General features: G+C 46.1%; 1 protein-coding gene across 1 annotated transcript in view; it reads right to left on the reverse strand.

Annotated features, from left to right (window-relative positions):
* LOC311148155 (formin-like protein 3) overlaps positions 1-12236 on the reverse strand; it is a 71237-nt gene that overhangs the window by 10845 nt on the left and 48156 nt on the right. Inside the window, exons 9-18 of the mRNA XM_084185046.1 lie at positions 12132-12233; positions 11389-11782; positions 10877-10975; positions 10410-10534; positions 9091-9293; positions 7724-8027; positions 7379-7459; positions 1820-1949; positions 1325-1485; positions 840-941 (exon numbers count right to left, since the gene is read on the reverse strand). Of these exons, the coding sequence (XP_084041172.1) occupies positions 840-941; positions 1325-1485; positions 1820-1949; positions 7379-7459; positions 7724-8027; positions 9091-9293; positions 10410-10534; positions 10877-10975; positions 11389-11782; positions 12132-12233 (1701 nt within the window). The remainder of the gene's footprint in view (positions 1-839; positions 942-1324; positions 1486-1819; positions 1950-7378; positions 7460-7723; positions 8028-9090; positions 9294-10409; positions 10535-10876; positions 10976-11388; positions 11783-12131; positions 12234-12236) is intronic.

The following is a 12236-nucleotide window of genomic DNA, read 5'->3' on the forward strand; positions in this document are numbered from 1 at the left end:
ATAGTCCAAATCAAGAAACTGGCTAAGCCAAGCTATGGAAATATTATATTTTATAATAGATTAACTGGATCTGGGTGTTAAATAAACATAGAGAGAACATACTTTCATGTAGCTAAACAGTCAGCACCATTCATTTTCTCTGTGCGTGTGTGTGTCTTTCGCTCTTCACCCTCCCTGTTTCTCTCTAACACACACACACACACACAAACACACACACACACACACACACAAACACACACAACACACACACACACAAATGCATTCAAACGCACAGATCCTTTTGCTGCACTGCACGTTTCTTCAACAGATCCATAAATCCGTGTAGAGAACAATCTCAGGAAGGTGTCTGTGTGGCAGGACAGAGCTGTCCATCCGGGGGAGGCAGAGTGCAGGGGGTCAGAGGGGGGAGGCAGGGGTAGGAGGGAAAGGCAGGTGGGAAGGGGGGAGACGGGCCCAGTTTAAACACCACAGCTACTGCTCTGACCCAGCTGGCCCTTCCTGTTATTAGATCTGTGACTCCAGTCTACACCCTGTCCTGTGGCACACAGACAGTTCTGCTCTTCTCTGGGAGGCAGCAAGGCTAACCAAGGATAGGCTAACTCCCATAGGACAGAGAGAGTAACCTAAACATGGCCCTGTGTGGCTCAGTTGGTAAAAGTGTGGAGCTAGTGACACACGTCACTACAAGGTCGTGGGTTCATTTCCTACAGGGATCACATACACATCCTACATGTATGAACTCACTTTACAATAAGTCACTTTGGATAACAGTGTTAGCTAAGTGGCCTGTTACATACGTGACCCCTGTAGAAGACGTGTGTTGTTTGGTCCTTCCTTACCTTGTAAGCTCTGATGAATCGCACAAACACAGGGAAGAACACGGAGGGAGGAGTAGTCTTGGAACTCTCCCCAAAGTAGTTCACCACATTGTTGAAGGCTTCCTAGAAATGACCCGGGAGAGAGAAGTGTCAAGGGTAGGAACACAACATTTGTCAACATTGCAAACCTTAACAAAGCCTTTTCTATAGTGTTGTGCTGTATTGTTGCACAGGCGTTTTGGCCTTTGTTGTGCTGTGTCTAGGAAGTAAGAGGTGTTGTTTCGTGTTACAGTGTGTTGTGTTGTGTTTTGACCAGTTGGTAGTTTTAGAAGAGGTATTTTTCCTGAAGAAAAATTGTGTGCTTGTTTTAGTGGTAAAAAAATATTTTTGCAGTAGCGGAAGAAGTTTACAAGTTTAAAATGTTAGCGACGTTAGTGTTGAAAAATTAAGTTTGTAGTTTTGATAGGATGTTTGTAGTTTTGATAGGATGGAGGTGGGGTGAGTACCTCAGCGGTCTTGGCATCCTTCTGCAGTTTGTCCAGCTGAGTGTCGCTGGTCTGGAGGAAGCCCTTGAGAACAGAGTGGTCATGGAGACTAGACTCTCTCCTGATCAGATCCATCCCTTTACCCAGCTCCCGCACGTCCAGCAGCACATTCTCCAGAGACACTAGAGAGAGATAATAATAATAATAAATAATATAATGCCATTTAGCAGACACTTTTATCCAAAGCGACTTACAGTCATGTGTGCATACAGTTTTACGTATGGGTGGTCCCGGGGATCGAACCCACTACCCTGGCGTTACAAGCGCCATGCTCTACCAATTGAGCTACAGAGGACCCCACACGCACGCACGCACGCATGCACGCACGCACACACACACACACACAAAAATATCAAGCCTCCTCATTTCAACTGTGCTGTAGTCTTCTTCATACAGTGAGAAGAGAATAATCCCATTCCAGTTGCATGGTGTCTGTGTGTGTAACTGTGTATTCACCTGCAGCAGCTTTGTCCACAAAGTGCAGTTCGTTGAAGAAGTTAGCCAGCTCAGGATACTTCTCCTTGACAACCACAGCTATGTAGTGGAGCAGAGTCATCTTCCTGTCTGTAGACTTAGTGTCCAGTAGCTAGGGGAGGAGAAGATTACATATCAGTCAAGGCTCTTTCCACTTACTCTGGAGGAGTACATTTCCAAACAAGTGTCCACATCACAGGAGGTTGGTGGCACCTTAATTGGGGAGGATGGGCTCGTGGTAATGTCTGGAGCGGAATAGGTGGAATGGTATCAAATATATTAAACACATGGTTTGATGCCATTCCATTGGCTCTGTTCCAACCATTTTTATGAGCCCTTCTCCCCTCAGCAGCCTCCACTGATACATATGTAGGCTTTTATAACTAGATTCCAGCAGCTGAATGAGAAAAAGATATACACAACCAGAATACATATCAGCCTCTTTTATCACTCTTGAAACAAGTGTACAAGTGTAGCCTTGTATAACTAACGTGGAGATAAACGGAACACCTGGAACTGAATACATGACCAGAATACATATCAAATCAAATCAAATCAAATTATTGGCCACATGCGCCGAATACAACAGGTGCAGACATTACAGTGAAATGCTTACTTACAGCCCTTAACCAACAGTGCATTTATTTTTAATAAAAAATTAAAATAAAACAACAACGAAAAAGTGTTGAGAAAAAAAGAGCAGAAGTAAAATAAAATAACAGTAGGGAGGCTATATATACAGGGGGGTACCGGTGCAGAGTCAATGTGCGGGGGCACCGGCTAGTTGAGGTAGTTGAAGTAATATGTACATTTGGGTAGAGTTAAAGTGACTATGCATAAATAATTAACAGAGTAGCAGCAGCGTAAAAATATGGGGTGGGGGGGCAGTGCAAAGGGTCCGGGTAGCCATGATTAGCTGTTCAGGAGTCTTATGGCTTGGGGGTAGAAGCTGTTGAGAAGTATTTTGGACCTAGACTTGGCACTCCGGTACCGCTTGCCGTGCGGTAGCAGAGAGAACAGTCTATGACTAGGGTGGCTGGAGTCTTTGACAATTTTGAGGGCCTTCCTCTGACACCGCCTGGTATAGAGGTCCTGGATGGCAGGAAGCTTGGCCCCAGTGATGTACTGGGCCGTACGCACTACCCTCTGTAGTGCCTTGCGGTTGGAGGCCGAACAGTTGCCATACCAGGCGATGATGCAACCAGTCAGGATGCTCTCTATGGTGCAGCTGTATAATTTTTTGAGGATCTGAGGACCCATGCCAAATCTTTTCAGTCTCCTGAGGGGGAATAGGCTTTGTCGTGCCCTCTTCACGACTGTCTTGGTGTGTTTGGACCATGATAGTTCGTTGGTGATGTGGACACCAAGGAACTTGAAGCTCTCAACCTGTTCCACTACAGCCCCGTCGATGAGAATGGGGGCGTGCTCAGTCCTCTTATTTTTCCTGTAGTCCACAATCATCTCCTTTGTCTTGGTCACGTTGAGGGAGAGGTTGTTATCCTGGCACCACACGGCCAGGTCTCTGACCTCCTCCCTATAGGCTGTCTCATTGTTGTCGGTGATCAGGCCTACCACTGTTGTGTCGTCTGCAAACTTAATGATGGTGTTGGAGTCGTGCCTGGCCATGCAGTCATGGGTGAACAGGGAGTACAGGAGGGGACTGAGAACGCACCCCTGAGGGGCCCCCGTGTTGAGGATCAGTGTGGTAGATGTGTTGTTACCTACCCTTACCACCTGGGGGTGGCCCGTCAGGAAGTCCAGGATCCAGTTGAAGAGGGAGGTGTTTAGTCCCAGGATCCTTAGCTTAGCGATGAGCTTTGAGGGCACTATGGTGTTGAATGCTGAGCTGTAGTCAATGAATAGCATTCTCACGTAGGTGTTCCTCTTGTCCAGGTGGAAAAGGGCAGTGTGGAGTGCAATAGAGATTGCATAATCTGTGGATCTGTTGGGGCGGTATGCAAATTGGAGTGGGTCTAGGGTTTCTGGGATAATGGTGTTGATGTGAGCCATGACCAGCCTTTCAAAGCACTTCATGGCTACAGACGTCAGTGCTACGGGTCGGTAGTCATTTAGGCAGGTTATCTTAGTGTCCTTGGGCACGGGGACTATGGTGGTCTGCTTGAAACATGTTGGTATTACAGACTCAGTCAGGGACATGTTGAAAATGTCAGTGAAGACACTTGCCAGTTGGTCAGCACATGCTCGGAGTACACGTCCTGGTAATCCGTCTGGCCCTGCGGCCTTGTGAATGTTGACCTGCTTAAAAGTCTTACTCACATCGGCTACGGAGAGCGTGATCACATAGTCATCCGGAACAGCTGGTGCTCTCATGCATGCTTCAGTGTTGCTTGCCTCGAAGCGAGCATAGAAGTGGTTTAGCTCGTCTGGAAGTCTTGTGTCACTGGGCAGCTCGCGGCTGTGCTTCCCTTTGTAGTCTGTAATAGTTTTCAAGCCCTGCCACATCCGACGAGCGTCAGAGCCGGTGTAGTACGATTCAATCTTAGTCCTGTATTGACTCTTTGCCTGTTTGATGGTTCGTCGGAGGGCATAGCGGGATTTCTTATAAGCGTCCGGGTTAGAGTCCCGCTCCTTGAAAGCGGAAGCTCTACCCTTTAGCTCAGTGTGGATGTTTCCTGTAATCCATGGCTTCTGGTTGGGGTATGTACGTACGGTCACTGTGGGGACGACATCATCGATGCACTTATTGATGAAGCCAGTGACTGATGTGGTGTACTCCTCAATGCTATCTGAAGAATCCCGGAACATGTTCCAGTCTGTGCTAGCAAAACAGTCCTGTAGCTTAGCATCTGCGTCATCTGACCACTTTTTTATTAACCGAGTCACTGGTGCTTCCTGCTTTAGTCTTTGCTTATAAGCAGGAATCAGGAGGATATAGTTATGGTCAGATTTGCCAAATGGAGGGCGAGGGAGAGCTTTGTATGCGTCTCTGTGTGTGGAGTAAAGGTGGTCTAGAGTTTTTTTTCCTCTGGTTGCACATTTAACATGCTGGTAGAAATGAGGTAGAATGGATTTAAGTTTCCCTGCATTAAAGTCCCCGGCCACTAGGAGCGCTGCCTCTGGATGAGCGTTTTCCTGTTCACTTATGGCCTTATACAGCTAATTTAGTGCAATCTTAATGCCAGCATTGGTTTGTGGTGGTAAATAGACAGCTACAGTGAGGCAAAAAAGTATTTCATCCCATGCTGATTTTGTATGTTTGCCCACTGACAAAGAAATGATCAGTCTATCATTTTAATGGTAGGTTTATTTGAACAGTTAGAGACAGAATTTTTTTAGAAATTGATTTGCATTTTAATGAGGGAAATAAGTATTTGACCCCCTCTCAATCAGAAAGGTTTCTGGCTCCCAGGTGTATTTTATACAGGTAACGAGCTGAGATTAGGAGCACACTCTTAAAGGGAGTGCTCCTAATCTCAGCTTGTTACCTGTATAAAAGACACCTGTCCACAGAAGCAATCAATCAATCAGATTCCACTCTCCACCATGGCCAAGACCAAAGAGCTCTCCAAGGATGACAGGGACAAGATTGTATACCTACACAAGGCTGGAATGGGCTACAAGACCATCGCCAAGCAGCTTGGTGAGAAGGTGACAACAGTTGGTGCAATTATTCGCAAATGAAAGAAACACAAAATAACTGTTCATCTCCCTCGGCCTGGGGCTCCATGCAAGATCTCACCTCGTGGTGTTGCAATGATCATGAGAACGGTGAAGAATCAGTCCAGAACTACACGGGAGGATCTTGTCAATGATCTCAAGGCAGCTGGGACCATAGTCACCAAGAAAACAATTGGTAACACACTACGCTGTGAAGGACTGAAATCCTGCAGCGCCCGCAAGGTCCCCCTGCTCAAGAAAGCAGAGGGCCGTCTGAAGTTTGCCAATGAACATCTGAATGATTCAGAGGAGAACTGGGTGAAAGTGTTGTGGTCAGATGAGACCAAAATCGAGCTCTTTGGCATCAACTCAACTCGCTGTGTTTGGAGGAGGAGGAATGCTGCCTATGACCCCAAGAACACCATCCCCACCGTCAAACATGGAGGTGGAAACATTATGCTTTGGGGGTGTTTTTCTGCTAAGGGGACAGGACAACTTCACCGCATCAAAGGGACGATGGACGGGGCCATGTATTGTCAAATCTTGGATGAGAACCTCCTTCCCTCAGCCAGGGCATTGAAAATGTGTTGTGGATGGGTACTCCAGCATGACAATGACCCAAAACACATGGCCAAGGCAACAAAGGAGTGGCTCAAGAAGAAGCACATTAAGGTCCTGGAGTGGCCTATCCAGTCTCCAGACCTTAATCCCATAGAAAATCTGTGGAGGGAGCTGAAGGTTCGAGTTGCCAAACGTCAGGCTCGAAACCTTAATGACTTGGAGAAGATCTGCAAAGAGGAGTGGGACAAAATCCCTCCTGAGATGTGTGCAAACCTGGTGGCCAACTACAAGAAACGTCTGACCTCTGTGATTGCCAACAAGATTTTGCCACCAAGTACTAAGTCATGTTTTGCAGAGGGGTCAAATACTTATTTCCCTCATTAAAATGCAAATCAATTTATAACATTTTTTACATGCGTTTTTCTGGATTTTTTTGTTGTTATTCTGTCTCTCACTGTTCAAATAAACCTACCATTAAAATTATAGACTGATCATGTCTTTGTCAGTGGGCAAACGTACAAAATCAGCAGGGGATCAAATACTCTTTTCCCTCACTGTATGAAAAATATAGATGAAAACTCTCTTGGTAAATAGTGTGGTCTACAACTTATCATAAGATACTCTACCTCAGGCGAGCAAAACCTCGGGACTTCCTTAGTATTTGATTTTGTGCACCAGCTGTTGTTTACAAATATACACAGACCGCCACCCCTTGTCTTACCGGAGTCAGCCGTTCTATCCTGCCGATGTAGCGTATAGCCCGCTAGCTGTATGTTGTCCATTTCGTCGTTAAGCCACGACTCGGTGAAACATAAGATATTACAGTTTTTAATGTCCCGTTGGTAGGATAACCGTAATCTTAGGTCATCCAATTTATTCTCAAATGATTGAAGATTGGCTAATAGGATTGATGGAAGAGGCAGTTTACTCGCTCGCTGTCGGATCCTTACAAGGTACCCCGACCTACGTCCACGATATCTCTGATATCTCTGGGATTTGGGCCTTGTCTGGTGTCTGTAGGATATCCTTCGCGGCCACCTCGTTGAAGAAAAAATCTTCGTCCAATACGAGGTGAGTAATCGCTGTCCTGATATCCAGAAGCTCTTTTTGGTTATAAGAGACGATGGCAGAAACATTATGTACAAAATAAATTACAAATTACGCGGAAAAACACACATAATAGTACAATTGGTTAGAGGGCTGTAAAACGGCAGCCATCTTCTCCGGCGCCATTCATTACAGCCAAGGATCTTTTCATTCTGGAGGAGTACATCTTGAAAAGTGTAGCCCTTGAGCAGTCTCTTGAGGACTTGCAGAGAGCAGCTCTCTAGAATGTGCTACTTTGTATCATACAGTACTCACCAGATCAAGACTTTGTAGTTTGAAGCCATACACAGATCCTCTCTTGCTGCTGTTCATGTAGTTTCCCAGGGCTAAGATGATCTATGAGAGTACAGAAAGTAAAGAATAAACATCTTAGCACCATACTAATGTGGCCATGGTCAAGCAAAAGCTACTGAGTTTCCCTACAGCTTTGTTGCACTAAGAGCATCTTTCGTCCATTGCCTACAATTGACCTGGATGATCTTAGTGCTATGAATCTTTTGGGAAACTCACCACTGACAGATAATGTGAAAGGATGCTTCTCTTCCAATTCAAACCAGTTTAATCGCTGATGATGGACGATCACGATGAGAGAACCCTTACCTCTAGCATTCGTTTTAACTTGGGTGAAGACTTGACGGATGCGGACGCTGCGATAATGGCATTGAGCTGCGGGGTTAGCATGTTGACGTTGTCTGAGAAGTTCCCTACGAACGTAATAATATTAATCCTCTGGGTGAGCCTTTCGATCTTGGAGAAGAAGAGCATGAATCGGTCCTCGTCCGTCAGCGCGTCCAGCGGTCGCCGCTCCCGCTCGTACTGACGCATCATCTTCCCCTCCGCCTCCGTTGGAAGGAAACGCATCAGACACTCCACGAAGTCCACCGGCAGGGCCTTCAGGTCAAAGCTATAGGGAGAAAATATAGTACAGGTTTTACAATACTGAAAGGTTAGAAACATCAGACGGGACATGTTAGAAACATCAAATGGGGAGACAGGTTAGAAACATCAGACAGGACAGGTTAGAAACATCAAACAGGACAGGTTAGAAACATCAGACGGGGAGACAGGTTAGAAACATCAGACAAGACAGGTTAGAAACATCAGACAGGACAGGTTAGAAACATTAGACAGGAGGGAGACAGGTTAGAAACATCAGACAGGTGGGAGACAGGTTAGAAACATCAGACAGGACAGGTTCGAAACATCAGACAGGAGGGAGACAGGTTAGAAACATCAGACAAGTGGGAGACAGGTTAGAAACATCAGACGGGGAGACAGGTTAGAAACATCAGACGGGACAGGTTAGAAACATCAGACGGGGGAGACGGGTTAGAAACATCAGACGGGGGAGACAGGTTATAAACATCAGACAGGGGGAGACAGGTTATAAACATCAGACAGGGGAGACGGGTTATAAACATCAGACAGGGGAGACGGGTTATAAACTTCAGACAGGGGAGACAGGTTATAAACATCAGACAGGGGAGACAGGTTATAAACATCAGACAGGGGGAGACGGGTTATAAACATCAGACAGGGGGAGACGGGTTATAAACATCAGACAGGGGGAGACAGGTTATAAACATCAGACAGGGGGAGACGGGTTATAAACATCAGACAGGGGGAGACAGGTTATAAACATCAGACAGGGGGAGACGGGTTATAAACATCAGACAGGGGGAGACAGGTTATAAACATCAGACAGGGGGAGACGGGTTATAAACATCAGATGGGGGAGACAGGTTAGAAACATCAGACAGGACAGGTTATAAACATCAGACAGGACGGGAGACAGGTTGGAAACATAACATTCTGAGTCTGCCTCCTCTCTAGGTTTCTTCCTTCTAGGGAGTGTTTCCTTGCCACTGTGCTTCTGCTTGGCTGGTCACTGTAAAGCACTTTGTGACAACTGAATTGTTGATGTGATTGATTGATGTCGAGAGCAAGCTATAGGCTACAGTACGTACGTCTGTATGGCTTTGCAGATCTCTTCAGTGCTCTTGTTGGCCTTCCTCAGGGTGATAGCCAGGTTCTTGGAGCGGTTTGCGTCCAGCAGGGAGACCTTATTGACAGCCTTTTGAGACACCTTGGTCTTGGGGCCACTCAGGTCCACCACTGGACCCTGGGCCTTGGTCTTAAACAGTTCCTCAAACTTCTCCACATCCAGGTCCTATAGACAGACAACACACACGATACACTCAGTCAAACGTGATACCTCAAAGCATGTCCATTTTCTATGACAAGGAAAATGTTTCAGTTAGGAGGGTTTTTTTGTGCAAAAAAATAATAATCATACGGAACAAAGCAGGGATGGTTTGACAATCAGCATTTAATTAGTTAGAAGAAGGGCTTTGAATGAGTTAAGAGTAGGGTCTTGATCAAGTTAGGAGTAAGACCTTGAATGAGTTAGGAGTAGGGCCTTGAATGAATTAGGAGTAGGGCCTTGAATGAATTAGGAGTGGGGCCTTGAATGAGTTAGGAGTAGGGCCTTGAATGAGTTAGGAGTAGGTCCTTGAATGAGTTAGGAGTAGGGCCTTGAATGAGTTAGGAGTAGGGCCTTGAATGAGTTAGGAGTAGGGCCTTGAATGAGTTAGGAGTAGGGCCTTGAATGAGTTAAGACTGGGGCCTTGAATGAGTTAGGAGTAGGGCCTTGAATGAGTTAAGACTGGGGCCTTGAATGAGTTAGGAGTAGGGCCTTGAATGAGTTAGAGAGGGGCCTTGAATGAGTTAGGAGTAGGGCCTTGAATGAGTTAAGACTGGGGCCTTGAATGAGTTAAGACTGGGGCCTTGAATGAGTTAGGAGTAGGGCCTTGAATGAATTAGGAGTAGGGCCTTGAATGCGTTAGGAGTAGGTCCTTGAATGAGTTAGGAGTAGGGCCTTGAATGAGTTAGGAGTAGGGCTTTGAATGAGTTAGGAGTAGGGCCTTGAATGAATTAGGAGTAGGTCCTTGAATGAGTTAGGAGTAGGGCCTTGAATTAGTTAGGAGTAGGGCCTTGAATGAGTTAAGACTGGGGCCTTGAATGAGTTAGGAGTAGGGCCTTAAATGAATTAGGAGTAGGGCCTTGAATGAATTAGGAGTAGGGCCTTGAATGAATTAGGAGTGGGGCCTTGAATGAGTTAGGAGTAGGGCCTTGAGGGCCTATTTTCCTGACCATGCGACATGACAAAGAACAACTCAGGCCCCTAATTAAGAGGTAAACTGTCAGATGAAGGCCCCTAATTAAGGTGGTAAACGGTCAGATGAAGGCCCGTAAAGGGAAGTTTGTCCTGAACTGGTAGACTCACCTCTAGTACTCTTTCATCATCTATCTCACTGAAGACCGTACCATTGATCTGGTTGGGTTTCAGAGCGGTCCAGTTGAATATAGGCAGACGGAACTTGGTCTTGATGGGCTTCTTGATCCTGATAGCTGCAGACCGACATTATTAGAGTCCTTATTATTATTATAAAGAAAATCAGGAAAGCCATTACATAGAAAATCAGGACATCCATTTAATCGAAAATCAGGACAGCCATTACATATAAAATCAGGACAGCCATTACATAGAAAATTAGGACAGCCATTACATAGAAAATTAGGACAGCCATTACATAGAAAATCAGGCATATTACCATCACACAATCCGACTTGTATATTGTACTGTATTCTTTTGAACACATTCTATACTCCACCCTAAGTTCCTTTTTAGTTTAGATTAACCATAATGGCCCCGTAGCAGATGTGCAATACAGTATATTTAGATGCTCTTACCTGATAGGCCCATATTGAGGATGAAATTGGGTGCAGTTCCTGGTAGAGGCGGGGCCATAGGAGGGGGTGGGGGTGGAGGTGGGCATGGAGCATTCTCTCCTGTGGAACAGAAGACAAACACTCAGCATAAAACAACGGCAGTCTCTGTAGCTCTATTCTCCTGAGCCATAATCAAATCTCAAGCTTATGAATGTCTGTGAGAGAGACTAGTGGAGCTCTAACATGCTGTACCAAATCAGTACGATGAATAGAAGATCATTCATATTGGTTTATGGTGGCATATACTAATGTTGTGCGTCCATCCAGCTGTGTGTGTGTGTGTGTGTGTGTGTGTTTCACCATAGTTCCTGGAACCGTGCTGTAAAGTAGTGATTCTCAACCTTTCAGTGGGCCTCGGAATGGAAAAGGTTGAGAACCCCTGCTGTGAAGGACAATGTGAAAAGAAAGCCAACACAGTACAGTTGGAGTCGGCACAATGATGTGAAAGAGTATAACTGCTCATGGTACTGTACCTAAAGCAGAGGGAAGTGGAGGGGGAGGAGGGGGAGGGGGAGGTGGTGCTTCACTGGCCCTTGATAGACTAGTCCCTGGTCCTCCTGGTCCTCCTGGCCCTGTTACTCCTCCAGGCCCCACTGAGAACCCTCCGTTCTGCCCAAAGTCACCCAGAAGCGCCCCCGGACCTCCACCCCCTCCTCCTCCTCCACCACCACCACCACCACCACTGCCCCCTCCCAGGGGCTCGATGGCGATGTCCCCGTCCGGCTGCTTGCGGAGGCGGATGGTCCCCTGCTGTTCCATCTCCAGCAGGCGCTTCTCTATGTTGAAGCTCCTCTGGAAGGCAGCGTCCTTCTCCTTGATCATCCTCCTCAGGGTGTGGACCTGGGTGTTGGTCGACTCGTACGTCTCCTGTTGGGTCAGAACACCATTGGGAGACAGAGAGAGAAATCACACTATGATGACTCCACCAACTATACAGGATCATAATCACTCCATTTCCTGCCAATCAATTTGCTATCATAGCATTCTTCCTAGAGCATAGTTGATCAAACGTTAATGTTATTCTGCCATTGCCGTACATATAGTTCTCCAGGAGTTGTAAAACACTGTTGCAAAACAACATATTAATACAACATTGAGACATGCGAATGCACGCTATTGCTGTACTGAATCATCAAGAGTACATTTGATACTGTATATGAGAAATATAATGATAATTTAATTCCGTATCATAATAGTGATCACTAGCTTATCTTACCCGTATGACATGGAGATCCTTGTCCTTCTGTAGGAGCTGCTTCTCCAGGTCAGCCACTTTCATGATGGTCTCATTCTCCACGTCCAGAAGCTTCTCCGTCACCTA

This window comes from Coregonus lavaretus (genome assembly GCF_964263955.1).
Source record: "Coregonus lavaretus genome assembly, chromosome: 20".
Taxonomy (NCBI): Eukaryota; Metazoa; Chordata; class Actinopteri; order Salmoniformes; family Salmonidae; genus Coregonus; species Coregonus lavaretus.